Source organism: Oncorhynchus mykiss, chromosome 8 (genome assembly GCF_057628025.1).
Source record: "Oncorhynchus mykiss isolate SJ-2025 chromosome 8, ASM5762802v1, whole genome shotgun sequence".
Classification (NCBI taxonomy): domain Eukaryota; kingdom Metazoa; phylum Chordata; class Actinopteri; order Salmoniformes; family Salmonidae; genus Oncorhynchus; species Oncorhynchus mykiss.
In genome coordinates, this window is record NC_143029.1 from 14,025,823 (window position 1) to 14,046,459 (window position 20,637).

At 42.2% G+C, this 20,637-nt stretch overlaps 2 protein-coding genes across 2 annotated transcripts; one reads left to right on the forward strand and one right to left on the reverse strand.

Annotated features, from left to right (window-relative positions):
• Positions 1 to 1,804: 1,804 nt before the first annotated feature.
• Positions 1,805 to 7,378, forward strand: drc5 (dynein regulatory complex subunit 5). The gene is made up of 6 exons (XM_090242610.1): positions 1,805 to 2,337; positions 2,740 to 2,945; positions 3,046 to 3,614; positions 4,432 to 4,583; positions 4,912 to 5,209; positions 6,282 to 7,378. The coding sequence occupies exons 2-6, from the start codon at positions 2,765 to 2,767 to the stop codon at positions 6,450 to 6,452; spliced, it is 1,371 nt and encodes a 456-aa protein (XP_090098736.1). The 5' UTR covers positions 1,805 to 2,337; positions 2,740 to 2,764; the 3' UTR covers positions 6,453 to 7,378.
• A 2,990-nt stretch (positions 7,379 to 10,368) lies between these two features.
• Positions 10,369 to 20,308, reverse strand: tmem151ba (transmembrane protein 151Ba). The gene is made up of 2 exons (XM_021611598.3): positions 19,595 to 20,308; positions 10,369 to 15,691 (listed from the first exon to the last, which is right to left on the reverse strand). The coding sequence occupies exons 1-2, from the start codon at positions 19,679 to 19,681 to the stop codon at positions 14,240 to 14,242; spliced, it is 1,539 nt and encodes a 512-aa protein (XP_021467273.2). The 5' UTR covers positions 19,682 to 20,308; the 3' UTR covers positions 10,369 to 14,239.
• Positions 20,309 to 20,637: the final 329 nt, after the last annotated feature.

Genomic DNA, 20,637 nt, shown 5'->3' on the forward strand with positions numbered 1-20,637 from the left:
GGCAGTGTGTTTGTAAGTAGTGTTGCTCTAACATAACCCACTGTTGCCTGTCCGGATACAGCTGCAACACCACGGAACAGATGTGTGCGAAATATTACCAACCATAGAGCAGTGTGCCCATGCTGAACAAGGTGGCTGCAGAGGAACCACGCTCTCCTGTCTCTCCCCCACTTGAGTCTGATATCATCCCAGAGCAATGCTGCAGCAATTCTGCAGCAGTGGAGAGCTCAGTCTCTATGGTGCACTGTGATTGCTCAAATATCTGCCCTGCTGCCGTCACCCCGAGGACGGGTGGAGCTGCTGTCCATTTTCCTCTGTGAGTAGTCTTTCTGCTTGTATGTTTGCTTCATGGTATAGTTTAGGGGTCTCAAACTAATTTTGCCTTCGGGCCACATTTGATCTTCTTCCCCAAAGTCCAGAGGACAGCATTTGGCCCACAGGGCCCAGGTTCACAAAACCTTAAGAAGAAATGTATTCTTAACTGGGGGACATGGCTACTTAGGATTCAGTCGCATGTTGTTTGTTTGTTGCCATTTATGTTATTAAAGGTGGTAGCATATTGAAAATAACCTACGGATAAAAGTATTTTATATCTTAGATATAACCAAGGTCATTACATGTTTTTTTGCGTAAGACGGTTTTGCGTGTTTTGTGAATCTGGGCCCCGCACGCTGGTAATTTGAGACCCCTGGTCTACTGTAACTTTACATCTTGGATAACCAGATGAATATATATTGTAAAAATATATTGTCGTTATTCAGTTTTGTTATTAGGCTACTATGTAATTAATGCTTGTTACGTTCTACTTACATTAGTAACTACACAGTAAAGTTAGTCATATTTCTATAAACAGCATTGTTAATTAAACATTTCTACTAAAAAGGGTAACATCAAAACATGAACTTGTATATTGCTGTTTCCTAGAGCGTGTGCTGTCTGGATGGTGTCCACTGCTTTCCTTGTGGTTATAAGTGTGACCGCATACACACTGAAGACTGATGGCCTGAGGTACCCCTTTATTCCGAGGCAGGCCCACTTCCTTCCTATGATCAAACTCACCAAGATATCCAAGGTCAACGACCAGGTCAAACAATATGTTCCAGACGTAACAAATATAGTGTGTGAGCAGCTAGCGCTGTTCACTTTCTATCAATACATGACACTTTGTCCACAGTTTATCATCAGTCATGACATTACATTCTCAGACAAAGGCACGCTGGATGTCAGCTTTATACCATTAATTGAATTAAGACATTGTTCCTGCTCACTGGTATTGTGTTGCTTTGGTGTTACTACCCTGAGAGTAAGATCTTGAAGTTGCGGTTTTCTCTTCTTTTAGCAGGTCCCATGGACACTACTTGGTTGCTGTTGACAGCACCCAACATGGCTGGGTTATTCACTTCCACAGGAAATCAACTGACCTCCAGCTACAGTAACCCGTTGTGGCAAGGGAAACACTGGAAAATACTGTTGTCTACAGCTATCTAAGCCAAACTAACAAGATTTTATTTTGAATTACATTTTGCCTAACTACTGAGATTGGGATTGTACACTTTTTGTGAATGCATTATATGTACATGAATGGGGAATCATGACACCCACTCATTGTTGATTTCATAAAACAGACAGGTCAATAAAATAAATGATAATTGTGTCTATCTACTGGCTACATTCATTAAGGATGTGGGTTGGGGTTGTAGGGTAACATGGTATCAACATCTTGTACTGTTTTTTCTACCCCTGATAACTAGCCAGTACTTCTACCACCAATTTCAAATGTTTTATGGAAATATAAATTAATTATGCACATGGAAGCAAACTCTTTTTGGCTGCTGACTCCTGGGGAACAGAGAAACAGGAGGGACATCTGCTGTTGGCTACTGCATAAATGTTAGTCACCCCTAATAATTATGCTTTGTTTGGCTTTATGTTGAAGTAAAACAATTATGCATAATTCTGGTTCTGGAAATAATCAAATAATAGGTCAACATTCATGCACTCAGTATATGGATGTATTACGCGCATTGCAACTAAATGACCAGATTGTCCCTGCTTGACTGTCCTGATGCAACAAACTATTAATTATGCCTAAACTCTGCCTACTTCTACAATTTATATGCTTAAAATTCAATGTGAAACCTAACCATAACGACACTGCTAAACGTATGCCAAACACTAGACATAATTGTTTTTTCATACATTTTTACGATATAGACAATTTTGCCCTTGTGGCTGTGGATTCTAGTGGATACCACTTCCCACCCGGGGCGTTTCTCCCACGTGCAAGTGTGCTTGTTTGTAACCACGGCAACGTCGGTCGAGCAAAGGCAAAACAAGGTAAGCTAGCTAGCTAACATGTGCCTTCGTTATCAGATAAATATAGAATTTGCAGCATTTGGGTAGCTATGCATTGCAGCGTTAGCTAAAGTTAGCTATCCTGCTATGTCAAGTAACTTAGCTAGCTAAAGTTAGCTAACGTTAGCTGGCTGATAAGTTACTAATTTAGTTAGGCTAACTAACCTTAGCTTTCATGTTTGGAATGGCTGATAATGCCAGCATTAGTTCAAGGTAGCTAGATAGATAGGGCCCAACAAGTTACAGAATCCCTGCTCAAAAGTGTTTGTGATATATTTAAATTAATGTGGCAGTAATACTATATTTGACTATGGTTTATTTGCAAACTCTAACATTGCATTTTGAGAATTCTCTCTGGTTAAACTCTGTTCTTATATTGAACAGGTAATTCCCCCAAAAATTCCCAAGCATGACTGCAACAATGTCCAAGTCTCCTGGGGCTGGCATGTATCCCCCAGTAGCAAAACTCAACTTGGCTGCAGACCCCAGGAAGATGCGCAGGATCATTGCAGAAGATCCAGAGTGGTCCCTCACTGTAGTGCCCCTTTTATCCAACCTCTGCCTGCAACACATAGTGAGAAACTTTGAGGGTATGTTTTATTATATATGTTCTATGTTATTTATTCAGTCAATGAATCAAGTCAGTTGTTTATTTGATCACATAATTCAACCTCTATATCTTGGTCACAGAGAAGCCCATCCTCGAAGAACTTCTTCCCAGGCACAAAGACTATGTCCTGGAGAGGCTCTCTCCGTCCCTGCCCCTGCAGGTGACTGCCAACCTGATCAGTGACGACGGCTACTGGAAGCGCTGCTGCAAACAGCGCTGGGGCCTGTGTGACGTCTCCTCATACGGCCACAGCTGGAAGCGCATGTTCTTTGAGAGGCACCTGGAGAACATCATCGAGCTCTACATTCCTGATGCCACTGACCCCAAGACGGTGCTGGGCATGGTGCCTCTGTGCCGGAACTACGTGAAGAGGCTGGACATCTCACAGCTGATGCCGCCAATCAAGGAACCCCAGAAGTCAGAGGACGATGACAACTCGGACTCGGCCAGCGACATGGGCATGGATGGGCCATCCATGGACCACTTTGACTTTGGCATCCTGCTGGACAAGCTGACCCATCTGGAGGAGTTTCACGTGGTCTACCGGGTCAAGGGATGCGGCATGAACTTTGAGTGGAACCTCTTTGAGTTCACCTTCCGCGACTGCGAGTCTCTGGCCAAGGCCTTGAAGTCCTGTAAGACCTTGAAGGTGAGTATCGATCGACTCCCTCTCAGTGTTCACTGGCATGGTGCCCTTTGGCTTTGTTGCTCTGCTTTCCTATACAGGATGGAGTCAGGTTGTCTGGGGCATTTCTGTTCTGCTCTGTGTCACACACTTCCTCAGTAAGCATCAGTAACAAAGATTCTGTTTCAAATGAGGTGAAACTAACTGCAGTATCACAGAAGTATTATAATTCTCTACTTACATCAAAGGAAGTACAACAATACCTGAGGCTGAAACCCTAAACACCTTTCCTTGTATGACACAACTGTTATTATGCTACAGCACAGGGATTCATTGCTTCTTGGCTACTTGGCATAATATAATACCACATAAAAAGCATGAGCTGGTGCACACCCAGAGAAAATGATTTAATGTATAGGTGCTGACTAATGGAAAATAAACTAAGCTATAAAAACAAAGAGAGTCGCACAATCCATATGTATATCCTCCCAGTCATTTATTGGGTAAAAAAACACCAAGGTCTTGACATCACTGCATCATGAATGCTTGAACCAGGTTATGTAGACCAACAGTTAAATTAGTGCAACCAATGACAATAGTGAGGGCTGTGTCGTAATTGCTAGGTTGATCAGAATGAATTGAGCAAAACTGTTAAAAGATAATAGCCCACAGCATCACATTTTGTTCTATCAGAGGAAAGAATGACATTTGATTCAAGCGTGCTGTTTTATATATTATGATATTTATATATAAAGAATGACGTTTGATTCCAGCTTGCTGTTTAATATATATATATTTTAACACGTAGATCTACCCGCCCCATACTATGCTATCGTCGCAGGTGCTGAGGATCCACCAAAGCAAAGTGGATGACGAGAAGTGTCGTCAGCTTGTGAACAACCTCCTAGACCACCCGTCCCTCAGGGAGCTCAACCTCTCCCACAACCTCATCGGGGACCGGGGCGCCCGGGCCATCGGCAAGCTGCTCAACAGGTGTGATTTTGTCAGGTTGCCTACCTCACCTGCACGTGTTCCCTTTAAGTGATAATGCCAGAGAAGCCAGTGTTAGGAGGATATAATGGCACTGGTGTTGTTAGGCCCAAGATGAAGTTGAGGTCCGGCAAACAGTGCCAATATATTCTCCAAACACCGGTTTCGAGGGTATTATCACTTTTATACAACAGGTTTCCAACATATTAAAATAATGATTTACATATTTTCATCAAAATTTTTATTTTGATACATTTTTTCATACTATTTCATCCTTCCCTTTTATCACATTTTCTCCTGTAATTATTGACAATTAAATTAAACTAACCAGGAGTAAGCTGGAGAGACTCACTGTCTACGACAACAACATTCGGGGGCCGGGGGCCCAGGCTATAGCTTATGCCCTGGCCAAGAACTCCAGCCTGCTGTCCCTCAACCTGCGTCTGAACCGGCTGGGGGACGAAGGTGGTCAGGCCATCGCCCAGGCCCTGCTGAAGAACCGCACCCTGAAATGGCTGCACCTGGGAGGCAATGAAATGACAGAGCCCACAGCCACGGTCCTATCCCAAGTCCTGGTCCAGAATAATACGCTGAGGAGCATCAACCTGTCCTGTAACAGGCTGGGTATGGTGAGTGCTGGCGCTTACCTCAGACACAAACTACATCGTATGATCTGTCTGCTGTATTGTATAGTACTGTACTGTTTTAAAGGTTGGCATTGTTTTGTTTTAGATCATTCAGCTTTAGATTCAGTGAAACACATTACTGATTCAACATTTAACAATTGTCACTAATTTAACAGTAAGTCAAGTTGTAATATGGTAGGCATAACGAAGCATCTACGTTATATCTGCTGCTAACACCTTTCAGGTGGTACAATAGTTCAACAACTACAAATAACGGATCAAACATGCAACAAAGAGAGGGCATTTTATACAGACTTGGTTCCAATGGGAAAGTAAACAGGCAAATGTTAGCTCTACAATCCAAGCTGTTTGCATCTTCAATTATTCATATGCATGCCAGAAATACACAATAATGGAAAGCTAAGTAGGAGTTGTTTTCCAATGGGATTTATTGTTCCCTCTCTCACGTGCAGCTTCCCCTTTCAGATGTCAGGTTCATCCCAGGAAGTGGAACTGGAGTGCACAGGGTGAAAAATCACCCGCATAGCAAAACTGTCACGTGCATCAAAATGTCTGTCTGACCTTGGTATAGTGTACGCTGAAATAGAAAAACGCTTGTCTCAGACATGACAATAAAACACTGTTGACAGTACAATAGGCCATTGGAGAGGCCTTGTATGACACCGTAGCCCACAGTAAATTCATCCAGTGTTTTCAAGGACTGAAACCATCCTTCATGTCCTATTACATACTATGTAGCCTCGACCCCAGCTGTTCCAAGTTTCTCCAGACTGAGATTACGGTGTGAGGTCAGGCAGTGTGAGAATTCTAACTCCCACTTAATGCACTGATGTCAGTGGGAGACTAAGTGAAAATCTGACTCAAATAAACTATATTTTAGTGTTAGTCCACTGTTATTACAATCCTAAAAAAGTTTCCATGTCAGCTTTTCAAGATGGCGCACTTTCAGTGCTGAGCAAAAACTGTGGTGATGATGATGCGTTTGGCATCATACAATATCTGTGGTGTATTAACCAACTGCTGTGTGCAATGTGTTTTGTGTGTGTTCATTCAGGATGGTGGTAAAGTGTTGGAGGAGGGCATGTGTCACAACAGCAGCATGGTGGAGTGTGATATCCGCCTGACAGAGGTGGGCCAGGAGAGCGACTACTGCATCAGCCAGGTGGTACGCAACAATCAGAACCAAGCACACAGGAAACACAACACAGAAGAGAACCTAGCCTAAACCTCAGAGCATTATTAAATACAAGGAAGAAGAATCATCACTGAATTATCACAGGGAATTATTGTAATGTTTGTTTATGTGTCAATTAATCCCATTGGGGGATGGGTTGCCAGCGATTTGACATGAAAATACATTTTCATTCATTCATATAAACATACAGCCCATTTGTGTTCACCAAAGTGCCACTTTGTCATATATTCTAGACAGAATGCCTACTATTTGTTTCATATCTGCAAAGTTGTTAAATGTTCTGTTTGGAGGATGTCTGTAATGTGTTACCACTGAAATCAGAATTTAGCTAAATAGGCTACATCACTGTACCTTTGGCCCATGGAAAATAACCCCAGTTTATTAGGATGTAATAAATGGGCTTGGTCCGAAGGTCAGGGATGAAAACTGACGTAGGTGTTATTCTGGGATGACTTCAGGTTGTTGAGATCCACCACTGAGCTATGGGGCACCTTCACTGTATGTAGGCTACTCATTGTTTGTATTCACTGTTTAGTAAATGTACAAAGTGGAGTTATATATTTAAGGAATAAGGCCCAAGGGGGTGTGGTATATGGCCAATATACCACAGCTAAGGGCTGTTCTTGGGTACGACGCAACGCGCAGTGCCTGGATACAGCCTTTAGCTGTGGTATATTGGCCATGTACCACAAACCCCCAAGGTGCCTTATTGCTATTATAAATGGGTTACCAACATAATTAGAGCTGTAAAAATAAATGTTTTGTCATACCCGTGGTATACCACGGCTGTCAGCCAATTAGCATTCAGGGCTTGAACCACCTAGTTTATAATAGCATATAAATTAGGTTGGGAAGTTGGATATACTGGTAAATATAGGCTTTATATTCTTCTACCACATGGGTTTCATTGTGTACATGTTATATGTCGTATGTAAAAAGACACATGTTTCAACAATTTCACAAGCTGTTTTATTGAGTTAGCCTTTTTTCACTTTTGATACACAGATTTGGTTTGCGGTCATTGTAACTGTATTATGCAACATCAAGGCAACATTGTGATAGTGTCAATATGCAGTTGAAGTCAGAAGTTTACATACACTTAGGTTGGAGTCATTAAAACTTGTTTCTCTTCCACTCCACTTGTTAATTAACAAACTATAGTTTTGGCAGGTCGGTTTGGACATCTACTTTGTGCATGACAGAAGTCATTTTTCCAACAATTGTTTACAGACAGATTATTTCACTTATAATTCACTGTATTACAATTCCAGTAGGTCAGAAGTGTACATACACTAAGTTAACTGTGCCTTTAAACAGCTTGGAAAATTCCAGAAAAGAATGTCATGGCTTTAGAAGTTTCTGATAGGCTGATTGACATCATTTGAGTCAATTGGAGGTGTACCTGTGGATGGATTTCAAGGCCTTCCTTCAAACTCACTGCCTCTTTGCTTGACATCATGGGAAAATCAAAAGAAATCAGCCAAGACCTCAGGAAAAAAATTGTGGACCTCCACAAGTCTGGTTCATCCTTGGGAGCAATTTCCAAATGCCTGAAGGTACCACGTTCATCTGTACAAACAATAGTACGAAAGTATAAACACCTTGGGACCACGCAGCCGTCGTACCGCTCAGGAAGGAGACGCGTTCTGTCTCCTAGAGATGAACGTACTTTGGTGTGAAAAGTGCTAATCAATCCCAGAACAACAGCAAAGGACCTTGTGAAGATGCTGGAGGAAACAGGTACAAAATGATCTATATCCACAGTAAAACGAGTCCTATATCGACATAACCTGAAAGGCCACTCGGCAAGGAAGAAGCCACAACTCCAAAACCACCATAAAAAAGCCAGACTTCGGTTTGCAACTGCACATGGGGACAAAGATTGTACTTTTTCGAGAAATGTCCTCTGGTCTGATGAAAGAAAAATAGAACTGTTTGGCCATAATGACCATCATTCTGTTTGGAGGAAAAAGGGGGAGGCTTGCAAGCCGAAGAACACCATGCCAACTGTGAAGCACGGGGGTGGCAGCATCATGTTGTGTGGGTGCTTTTCTGCAGGAGGGACTGGTGCACTTTACAAAATAGATGGCATCATGAGGGAGGAACATTATGTGGATATATTGAAGCAACATCAAGACATCAGTCAGGAAGTTGAAGCTCGGTCGCAAATGGGTCTTCCAAATGGACAATGACCCCAAGCATACTTCCAAAGTTGTGGCAAAATGGCTCAAGGATAACAAAGTCAAGGTATTGGAGTGGCCACCACAAAGCCCTGACCTCAATCCTATAGAACATTTGTGGGCAGAACTGAAAAAGCGTGTGTGAGCAAGGAGGCCTACAAACCTGACTCAGTTACACCAGCTCTGTCAGGAGGAATGGGCCAAATTCACCCAACTTATTGTGGGAAGCTTGTGGAAGGCTGCCCGAAATGTTTGACCCAAGTTAAACAATTTAAAGGCAATGCTACCAAGTACTAATTGAGCGTATATAAACTTCTGACCCACTGGGAATCTTATGAAAGAAATAAAAGCTGAAATAAATCATTCTCTCTACTATTATACTGACATTTCACATTCTTAAAATAAAGTGGTGATCCTAACTGACCTAAGACAGGGAATTTTTACTAGGATTAAATGTCAGGAATTGTGAAAAACTAAGTTTAAATGTATTTGGCTAAGGTGTATGTCAACTTCCGACTTCAACTGTACATGCAGACTTACAGTTTTGCCCTATATTTATTATTTAGTAGTCACACACTCAACCTGTGATTCACCTTACCTAGGCAGTACAAAACATGTTTCCTGACTGTAGATCTTGCTGCAAGGACCAGCAATCTATGACATTGAGAGAGTAGGAATAATGCAGGCAGAGCAATGTGAATAAACCTAACAATATGTGTGTCTCAAATGGCACCCTATTCCCTAGAGAATGTACTACTTTTGACCAAGGCCCAGAACACATAGATCTTTAAACCCAGAGGGATATGTTTGAAAGTAGAGCACTACATAGGAAATAGGGTGCCATTTGGGACGCAACCAATGTAACTAGCCTGAATGGCAGTCTAAGATAGTGGAATATTGATCAAATAAGTCAGCGGTTGGCTTCCTTATGTAAAAAGTTGTCTGCACTCAAATCTGCGGCTTTGACCTCCATACAAAAATGTGTTATCTCTTCCAGCCTTTCCCCTATAAAGAAAGAGTGTTAAAACATACCAATAACGTTGAAGGAAAGAATCAACAGTGCTCTGCCATTGCAAAGTAAGTGTATATCTCATACAGCATCAGATTGGCCGCAGGGTCTGCAATTGAAATTGTACTGTATTTACAAGATTCATTTTCCTTGTACAACACCATTTTATATAGAAATGTGTCGATTGTTGATCTGAAAACCCGAAACACTTCCCTGTTGACGAGTACATTTGAGGATTAGCCGTGTTTAATAAAACACCACGTTTTATGCATTTACTGGTGACACAATCGACTAAGCACAAGAAACACGACGACAGTCCTAACCTACAATCTCTGTATTACTTACAGTACAAAATCGTTCTCCTGCAATCCTGTTTTAAGCCACAAAATGATACACAACATTATAAAAAGAGGAGCCCCAAAAGCATTCTGGGTGTGAGAGTACATACAGTATTATAAGGTATTACTCCACTTTGTACACACAATAAAGGGTTCCATGTAGGGTTGCAAAATTCCGCTAACTTTCTCAAAATTCCCAGGTCTTTCAGAAATCCTGGTTGGAAGATTCAGGATTTCCTGGTTATGCCCTCCTGTTTCTGGGAATTTACCAACCGGGATTTTGGGGAAAGTTACCGGAATTTTGCAAGCCTAGTTCTATGTTACATTAGGATAAAGGGTTCGAAGTTAACAGTCTGTGGTAGGAAAAGATTTTCAGTTTTCTGAATTGTCACTAAAAAAACTCAGTTTGATAACCTTGGTTTGCTGTACTTGTATACTATTTATTGTTTTATGGTTAGTAAACATAGCACTGTTAAACACTTTTATTTGTACACAATTACATATCACAGTGACGCCATCTGATATAACTGTTTTATCTACATTAAATTAACTTTTTTTTTATTAGTGAGAGGCTGGTCAGTGAGCAATGGACTATTGAGTCTGTAATGTAATGCCGGTATCACTATCTTTTTTTGACCATTGTTGAAGTCTAAAACTCTGGGGCTTCACTATCTGCTGTTTCCAAACTTCAGCCCATCCCAGACATAATAGGAGTGATCTAAATAAAGAGGGCATTCTGTGACTGAGTGAACTGTGCTTCCCATGACGTGTGTGACCTCCAGCTAGGTTATAATAACCTTCCATCATCTGCTATAGGGGCATCAGTATGGTTACAGAGCTGTGTCACATGCTGTGATTAAAACCCCATAAAGGACACCATTCGTTTCAGCTGATACCCACGGTCAAAGCCTCTGACACGTTAAGGAACTGCAGAGCAGACCGAGACCTAGGAGTGTTGATCTAGGATCAGGTCTCCCCTTTTTCATTATGATCTGAAAGGCAAAAATTATTCTATATCAGCACTCCTACTCTGAGACTGAATATGGGCACTTAAGTGCATCCTCATAGCCTCCTATCTGGAAAACAAATCAAACAGCACTGTCAAGTCAGCTGACAGGGATAATAAGAAAAGGTTAAGGGGTAGAATTTATGACAAATGTAAGGTGGATATCCTGACTACACTCCTGAGTTGGTTATGGGGGTTGCATAGATGCGCTTTAGATGAGGTGAGCCACAACTAACCATGACAGGACTCAGTGTCTTGTGGTTATGACTGGTGTGTATTTTTTGTTTGCTGCTTTATTGTATAGCTAAAGTGTTTTTTGGTTTATTGTCGAGAAAATGGGATTGAGGTTGAACAACTTCCTTTAATTGCTTCGCATCTAGTTCCCTAAAATGGCCAGTTGCAAGTGACGTTATAAAGGTAGTAGGGTGCAAGGAAGAAACGCATCAAGAGAAATAAATGCTATTACACTCTCTGCTAGAGATCTACCAGTATATTGTTAATGCAATTTTTGTTTGTGGGATGATCAGCGGATTTCACAAAATAGGTGTATGTTTTTTCACAATGAGCAGAATGAGTTTCTTTGACAGCATTGGATTATTAAGTGGTCAATCCAATGTTTACAGTCAATTCAATCACGTATCCACATCAGTCAATAATGCTAGTCATTTCTGAGATAAGAACGGGAATGGCTGTGAGAATCTGAGGTCAGTAGGATACATAAAATGGAGAAAGGCCTATCTATCCTTTGTGTATATAGATCTAATAACAATGTGTGAATTGTAAGTATGAGTCCTGGGCATAGATTACTGAGCTCTGCCGTCACCCTGAATTCATCAAAGTTGTTTTCTGTTAAATAGCAGAGGCCTCTGGGCCAGAAGTGACTGGCTAGCTGTCAGCTTAGCTCTTATCCCGGGCCATATTGACTCCAGCTCCTAGGGTTAGCTTTAGTTTGATCACAGCAACAAAGCCCTTTGACCGCTACCTTCAAAACCATTTAAAGAGTTATTTACAAAATGTGTGCGTATATTTCAGTGGACTGGGAGAAGTGGGTTGGATTTTTCACTTCATGAGCTGGGCACCCTTTCTGTGTACTTTATAAGTGATTGGTCCTAGGTGTGAATTCTACACATTTATTGAACTTATTTTAAAATATTATTTACCTTGCCTCGCTTTGAGACTTTGCTAGTGGAAATAAGCCATTAGTACATAGAACATTTGTTCAGTTGTGATCATGTTAATTCTCATATCTTCAAAAAGCCTCCTGGTTTATTACTAAAGCTGACATTATCAGTATTTGAACACAGCCCTCAGTCTATTTTGGGTCTCTGTGATGGCTGTCTGGCTGTTTCTGATAGGCATCATCAGAATCAGCACTTGGTCTTCCTTTTAAACCTACTTTTTCTGACAATAGACAAAGCACATCTTGAAGTTTTCAGGGCCTGATCATTGGTGCCAGCCTCAATTAAATGTCCTGTCTCATCAGTATATTGCTACTTAAGAAGAGATGCAGTGAAAGTTGAGTTGCTCTGTTGCTGCCTTTGTATTTCTGGTTGGTTGGTTGGTTGGTTGGATGGGTAAGTGAGCTACAGTATGTTGTTTAGGTGTGGTTTTGGATGAATGGGTAGGTGATCTACAGTATGTTGTTACGGTGTAGTTTTGGATGAATTGGTAGGTGTGCTATGTGGTTTAGGTGTGGTTTTAAGCCTAACTTTAAAGCACCCACAGTCAGGCACTTAAATCACGAAAACAAAGAAGAGGTAGTTTGAAGGAAATTATTGTTCATATAGTAATTAATAATAATTTTGTGTTCAAATAATAATTGGAAATAAGAGATATGCAATGCTGAGGTTATTATTGACAGCTGAGCTGACATGATATAATCACATTGCTGTTGTATGTATTAAGTCAATCAGAAATGCATTAACATGTAGTGAAGAGTGACAGTCATTTTGACAGTAAGGAAAATGATGCGATGAAAGACTTCTCTCATGGATTCAGTTTGAAGTATTTGTACCATTTAGTCCTCCTGATCTAAATTATTCATGGATCTGACTATGTTACTATATTTAGAGGGTCAGGAAGTGGGAATGTTATTGCACCCTGTGATATTTGATTCCCGTTGCTAATTAACTGGATGTTGTAACTGCTGTATCTCTCATCATCATTATCTTGAAAGAACATTAATTCTGTAAAAATATCTCTTGTTGGCTTCAAAACAAACAACTACACCATCACATAGCCCCAAATGTGTTTCAAATTGTAATGTTTTAATAAAAAATGTAGATCTGCGTCTAAGGCTTTTCATTGAGAACCATGAGCTAGAGGGGAAACACATTATGGACTGTATGAATTTACTTTGATATCTGCAACATAATTTAAAATATCCAGTAATGCATTTACTAGAAAAATAAGTCAGATGTTTTAAACTTTTCTTGCTCTCAATTATTTAATGTGGCGTCATGGTTTTCCTTCCCATCTCCAAATTGCTCTCTAAGGCTTGAATAAATCATGTTTATGTTCCTTAAACTCATGCCCCACTTATGAGTCATCTCCAATGAAGGCCTCTAGTCGAGCTGTGTTGGAGGCCTCTACCGTTGAGCTGTCTTGAGCTGTGTTGAGCTGTGTTGGGGATTTTCAGTCACAAGACATCCCTTCTAAGACTCTTACAAAAGAACACATTTTATCCAACTTTGAAAACAGATGTTCCAATTGAAGTTCTTTGCTACCTGGTTATGACAACAGCAAAATGCACTACGATTTAAGGTGGAGTTTATTCTCTGGCCAAATGTCTGTTAGTGTACTTTGCTTTTTCATGTTCAAACTGATATGAACAGAGCATTGTGATTGGTCCAGAATGGTGGTGGTGTGCATTCCGCGCAACAATATGTTCTTCCAAATATCATTCTCAGATCATTATGTCCATTTGTCGCAGACTGTCTGATTTTGCCTATGAATGTGTTTGTTTCATACATGCTTTGAGATAGTTACATAGTCTATTACTTACTATAATGAACATGTCACTGGAGGGCATCTCATGTGAGATGGAAAAGGTGGAGTGAGCATTCAAAATGTGCATTTAACTCAGTACTGTCTTTGATAAACAGTGTTGGAAGAGGTCTGGAAGGGTTCCGGAATGCCACTGGTGTGTCATGTGTTCTGTGGTCTAATGGAGAGGGAAAAAAGATACAAAAGGAAGGTTCATTATCCAGTCAGTGTCCTCCCAGAGAAAGGACAGTAACATTACATTCCTTGTTCAGGTCTGGACTGGGAGGCCCAGTGCTGCATCATATAGAGGTCTCCACGCAGGATCCATTCCTGTGCAGCGAGTGGTTCAGGCAGCCCTCGTTGCGGTGCACGATTAGCACAGGGAAGTAGAGCGCGTCCTGGTAGTCCGGCGGATTCTCCTCGCTAGTCAGCTGGCCCGACGGTGTCAGGCAGCGCGTGCTCTCTGTGGGGCACGATGTCTCGTTGAGGCTGCCGCTGCTCCGCCACAGGCAGCTGCGCCGTGATCCGTACAGCCGCGACAGCGAGAAGCGGCTGCCGCTGAAGGGGATGCGCGGGCTAGTCCCAGTGCAGATGCTCAGGGCGCTGCGCGAGAAGATGGACGAGCTGCTGATGGTGCGGTGGCAGCGCTCGCAGTTCTGCCGGTAGCTGCCGTAGCCGCCGCACACTGAGTAGGTGTTGGCATTGCCGCCGCCACCTGACGAGAGCTGAGCCAGGTCCATGAGTACAGCCTCTGAATAGCTGGGCACCAGCTGCTGGTTGGAGCGGATGTGCCACTCCAACTCGGTGCTGTCGATGGTGTTGACCCGAGGGATGTGGCGGCAGTATGGTCGCTCCTCAGATGGTGTGACAGGGACATAATCGAAGCCGAACAACTTCTCCACGTGGTAATGGACGTAGGCCGTGCGGTACTCGGTTAGCACGCGCAGCGGCCAGGAGAAGGTGAAGGCGGCGGCTGTCCAGAACACGTAGTTGGACACGTACCAGGGCAGGTGGTCCGGATCCGAGAAGGCAATCATGTACTCCTTAAAGTCTACATTCTTCAGGTGCATTCCCTCGCGGGCCTCCATGTAGTCGTCCAGGCCCTCATTCTCAGTGAAGAAGCGGGCCCGCTGAGTCAGGTAGGCGTTCTCCGACTCCACGTTGGCGAAGCTAAAGCACTTGGTGAACCTCAGCTTCGTGACAGGGAAGCAGTCTAGGCCCTGCAGCTGCTTGGATATGTCCTTCACACCACAGTTGCTGTAGTCGAACTCCGCCTCGGCCACATGCGTGTTGACGCGCTCGTGGTACACCTGCGTGGTGGTGTATGCGTCTCCGTTACGGTAGCGTGTTACCTGTCGCGTCCGCCGCACATAGTGGTAGCTGATGGCCTTCCACCAGATGCAGGGCGTGGCCTGCTGCATGCGCCCGACACGCTCTCCCACACTCTCCACGTTCACCTTGTGCTGTAGCTGGTTGTGGGTGTGGCAGTGCCAGCACTCCACCAGGTAGACCACGTAGAGCATGACCATGAAGGCCACAGGGATGTAGATGTAACCGTTGGAGCAGGGGCTTTCGTGGTACATCATGGACTTGACCTTGTAGGCACTGTCGAAAGAGAGGCGCGTCACCTTGGTCACGTGGCACCAGGTCATGGCCCCCACGCAGCCATACATGAGCAGGGACAGGATCAGGCATTTCCAGTGGCTCTCCCTACACAGGGATTTACTGAGCGACTGCTTCAGGGGCCGCTGCTGCACAGAGGGAAACCGAGAGAGTAAATACCAATCTGAGTCTGAAAACATACCTGCAAGCATTGTGGACAAAATACATTTCAAATACCTGATGAGAATGAATCAATAGATTTTTTAAATAATAGCTATCTTTGAAATAACTCTATAGAAACACTAAAAGCACCTTCTCTTTGCAACACATGAAATATTTAGAGAAATAGTCAGCATTCTAAGTGCATTAATGTATCTTATGCCTAAGCAGGGAGCCGCTTGATCATGTCTTTGCTTGTTAAGATCAAACGGCTCACACACTTCATCTGAACTCTCAACCTTTTCATGAGAATCTGCTTGTTTCCATTCCAGGCCATTGAGAAAACATGTAATGCGTTTGTCGCCATGAAGTATCTCACAGATACTACCAGCAACTTCAAGTGAGTGTGAAGCACTCCCAGTGTATGGCCCTATGTTTGTGTACATAGGAGTCTTCTGATCAAATATACAATAGCATAATAAAAGTGAAATTAGCTATATTAGCTACAAAATAATGTTTTACTCATATAAATAGTATTTATTTAAACAAATATCTAAAACACTTTGGATTCCAAAATTGTGAACCGTTAAGAGAGCAAACCATCCAGAAGAAATCATGCAGCCATTTCATCCAGGCACAATGAACCTGGTGGTACCTTTTCCACCCCAGGGCACCGCAAGCCCCAGTGCCTGCATCAGGAGCTGGTCACGCCTTATGGGAGTGCAGCCTGCCCACACGCTTGGAAAGGGATCCAAAAGCCTCAGGATGGTTGGATTATAGCGCAGTTCATTCCTACATTTGCATATCAGTCATCACACAGGGGGCAGAGATTGATTGGCTTAATGGTGTATAGTACAGGAGGCTCGCTGCCTGGACATCATGGGGTGATACTTTTGGCAGTGGATTAATTTGTTGGAACTAAACAGTAGCCTACAGAGGGTAGGCAGGACATTGCAACCAGCTATGAAGAGGAGGCATCATGCTTCAATGGTTATTTTTCGTTGGATAGGTTATTTATGCAATAAGGCACAAGGGGGTATGGTTCTTATGCACGAAGCAACACAGAGTACCTGAATACAGACCATAACCGTGGTATATATTATACCACAAACCCTGAGGTGCCTTATTGCTATTATAAACTGGTTACCAATGTAATTAGAACAGTACAAATAAATGTTTTGTCATACCTATGGTATACGATATACCACAGCTTTCACCCAATCAGCATTCAGGGCTCGAACCTCCCAGTGTATAATACAGGATAGTACTGTATAGACAACCTTTTTGGAGATTTAAATACAGGTTTCGCCAAACTGTATTCCAGATTTTTACAAAAGACCATCTCTGATATGACATGAGCAAGCCGTGCTCCTAACATGACAGCACTGAGTAAATAATAGATGTTCCTTCTCCATAATTATCCTCCCCCTACCTTGTCACATGACATGGTCCCTATGCCCCCTGTCAACATGACGCCCCACAGGGCAGAGGGCTTAGCACTAAACTTCCCCTTCTGTTGATATGCTACTGCAATGGAATATTATTCACTCACTGGCAGTGGATAAACTCTAGCCAGCACCGTAATCAATCTAACATAACACACTTTCCAGCTCCTGTTGCATGGAGCTGTTGTGCCCTCTTTTTGAATTGAGCATAAAGTAATATGAGTTTAAGCAGCATGACATGAGATCATGATTGATTGTAGAGGATGGGGGTGTCCTTTGGTACTCATCTAACATTCTACAGTTTTGAAGGGATACACGTTGCGTTTGCACAGTGGATATTGCACTACATTTTCTTTTAGACTTTTTAATTTGAAGGAAATACTTTTAATTCTTCTACTATTTTTGTGCATTTGCCTGGTGTCCAACAGATAATGTTTCACATTGTGTTATACAGCATGCCTGCCCTTACCTATGGCAGTAGGGAATGTTCAAGCTCTGAGCATCTCGAGGTGCCTGAGGAAAGATACCATTTGGTCTGATGATCTATTCTGGTCCGATTGTATATCATGCATAGCAAAAATCAATACATCGTATATTGATCATGACCACTTGCCTCAACAATGCAGAAACAGGCTATAGAGTGTTTGGGAAACCTTAGAGGAAAGCAGGATAGCAGGTACAGACATTTTTCAGTCAATTCTAGATGTAACTTGATGAATATTTTTTATTAGGAAGGCTTTGCAGTCATTTCGACTGACATTTTAAGCTTAATTTGATGAAAGCTGTTTGAAAAAGCAGTGGGAATCTTCATGGTAAAATGGTGAAGCTAGGGAAAATGCACCAGGCAATTAATTATCAACAATGTGGAGGCAGCTGAATTAATACTCTACAATGAAATAATGATATGAAACATGATTGTCTTGCTGTGTGGGTGGATAATGCCTAGTTCATGGATAATGTCTTCTTTGTGGATAATGCCTACTGCCTAATGAATTCTGTAGGAGCTGAAAACAGCCATAATGATGACACTCTCAGGTGGTCTGATTTTCACCAGAGGTGTGTTCAACAAATGGTGTTGATGAAGCACAAAGTGAGGGTGAAGAAGTGTCCCACTTTCTACCTGATTACTTTAGGGTTTCTCTGGGTTCACACTGTCAGATTGACATGCTTTCATTCACACTACCTGTGACATGGCGTTTCCACTTGTAAATTACCTATTTTTATAGGGTACAATATGTTATAAAACAACCATTTTGTGAAATTACGAGAAAACGTTGCACATGCAAAGGTGGTAACAGAATAATGGCATCAACAACACAAACACTCATTCTGTTACCAAACTTTGCATCTGCACTGTTCTTCAAGTCAATTGCGTTTTTGTAAAATGTTCAGTGGACATTGTTAAAGGTAGTCCTTGTGCAAAGAGTTGTATTTATTGTTTAATTTTGCAATCATTGGTTTTTGTTTTACATACATTTTAAAGTGAAAAATCGGAGTCTCAGCACTATGTTACCGTGGAAATACCCCCAATTGAGTTTCTGTCAAGCTGACACTTCTCTCTTGTTAAGACTGGCTCTGTGGTACATAAAAATAATTTAGTGTAATAGAAAGGCTAATGGAAGAGATGCCCAACTAAAACAAAAGTTTGACTAAACATTAGCACATCTTGATACTTAAACCTACTTGATTGGAATTGTCAGCTCTTCAGTCTTATGTTTAGTCCAGAAGTGTAACGGGAATTGTGAATGTAAGCTAATGAGTATATTAAAATGGTTAGTGACACATCCTATCAACTGATAATAAACCCTATTAAATCCTCAAAATATAAAACACCAGCAGTTAAAAACAATTATACAATAGTGTTCCCTGATCAGAAGGAAACCATAAAAACAAGGGTTCATTGTAGCAATTACAAATAATAATAGTTTGTGAAATGCGTCCAGAATGTCACTATTGCTGTATGAATGAATATTTAAAGGGCTTTAATAATCCCTTGCCTTGACAGGAGTTGTGGACTATAGCCTGTCATTACGACATCTCCTCAGACAGAGGGCTGTCAATCATTTTGATACCCACCAGAAAGGGACCATATAACGGGGATGTTTTACAGTGGCTGGAGACGAGACGAAAACAAGCGCAAACTCACGCACAGCTAACACAATATATTGAATGAATAATATGGTCAAAATTATAGGCTATTTATAATTTACATGATAAACGGTAAAAAAAAAATTTTAAAAACGTATTGGTGCAGCTGCAGCGCGTAATGCGGTTATTATACGTGGGTAATTGAGCCGCTATCTCTGAATCAGATTAGGGCTCAGGTTATGGGTGATTTAGCTGTGATATGAATATCAACTATTTTGCCAATTGCACGATTCGCCTAGCAGCTCTCGTGCAGCCGCAGGCGCAAAATCGAAGGTATACAACGCGGTTCTCTTCTCTCACCTCCTCGCGGGGGGTTTCCTCTGTGTCCTCCTCTGGAACGGTAGTGGTGCTGCTCTCACTGGCCGTGGCAGCCGATGCTGGGGACATGTTGACAAAGGCAAAAACACAGAGGCATGGATCACCTTAGGAAAACTGAGGTTCAAATCACAGTGCAACGTAAACTCGCCAGCAAGCCAATCGCGGGATACATAATCCAACCCGATTTAGCCGGAAGGAACCTCTACATCATGGTTAACAATGCTCCAGTTTCAAAGTAGCATCTTCTTCCCCACAGAATCTTTGATGTGAGGTGCCGTTGCATGGCTACGGGCAGCCTTTATCCAAAGCGTAATGTCCTGGGTTCATATGTCCGCGGTAGAAAAAAACGGGCTCCTTCCTTTGCGCGTTGATGCAGGTGCTTCCGAAAGGCTCTTGCGATAGAGTAGTGGGAAATGGCAAAGACATCAGTCAGTCCCCGTCAGGATGAAATGGGCATGGCAGCTGCATAAATTAGCCTCAGTAAATGAAAAAACAAGTGCACTACTAGGCTATATAGGACAAAGACAAATACTCTGTAGACTATTCTACACGATATGGCATAGGCAAAATGTAGATATAAGAGCGCGCCTGCGTGTGCTCGTGGTGATTGCAATCCTCTCCAGGTATCTGTGATGAGACGGCAGTAGACGGCGCACAGCAAGGTTCCCATTCAGTGTCCATTGGTCTCTGCAGGGAAGGGATACGTGAAATTGTCTGGTATGGGTGGGTTATTCCCCATTCCATGTCATTAGGAAAGTTTTTTACTGTTCCTGTTGAAAAGTGGCATCCCAAGTAGGCATATAGATACAGTAAATTACACACAATAAACGGTACAAAAAAATACAAGTTTAGAGCAAAATATTGTTTTTTTTACACAACTGCAAACTAACTTCAAGGACTAGGGCATTCAAGGAGTTGGTTTGATGGGAAGTCGTGATGTCATTGGCCTCCCCCTTGCTTGAGGAACAATAGAGGAGCAAGCACCCCATTCCCCTACTTGTGCTATGTCATGACTTACCTGGACC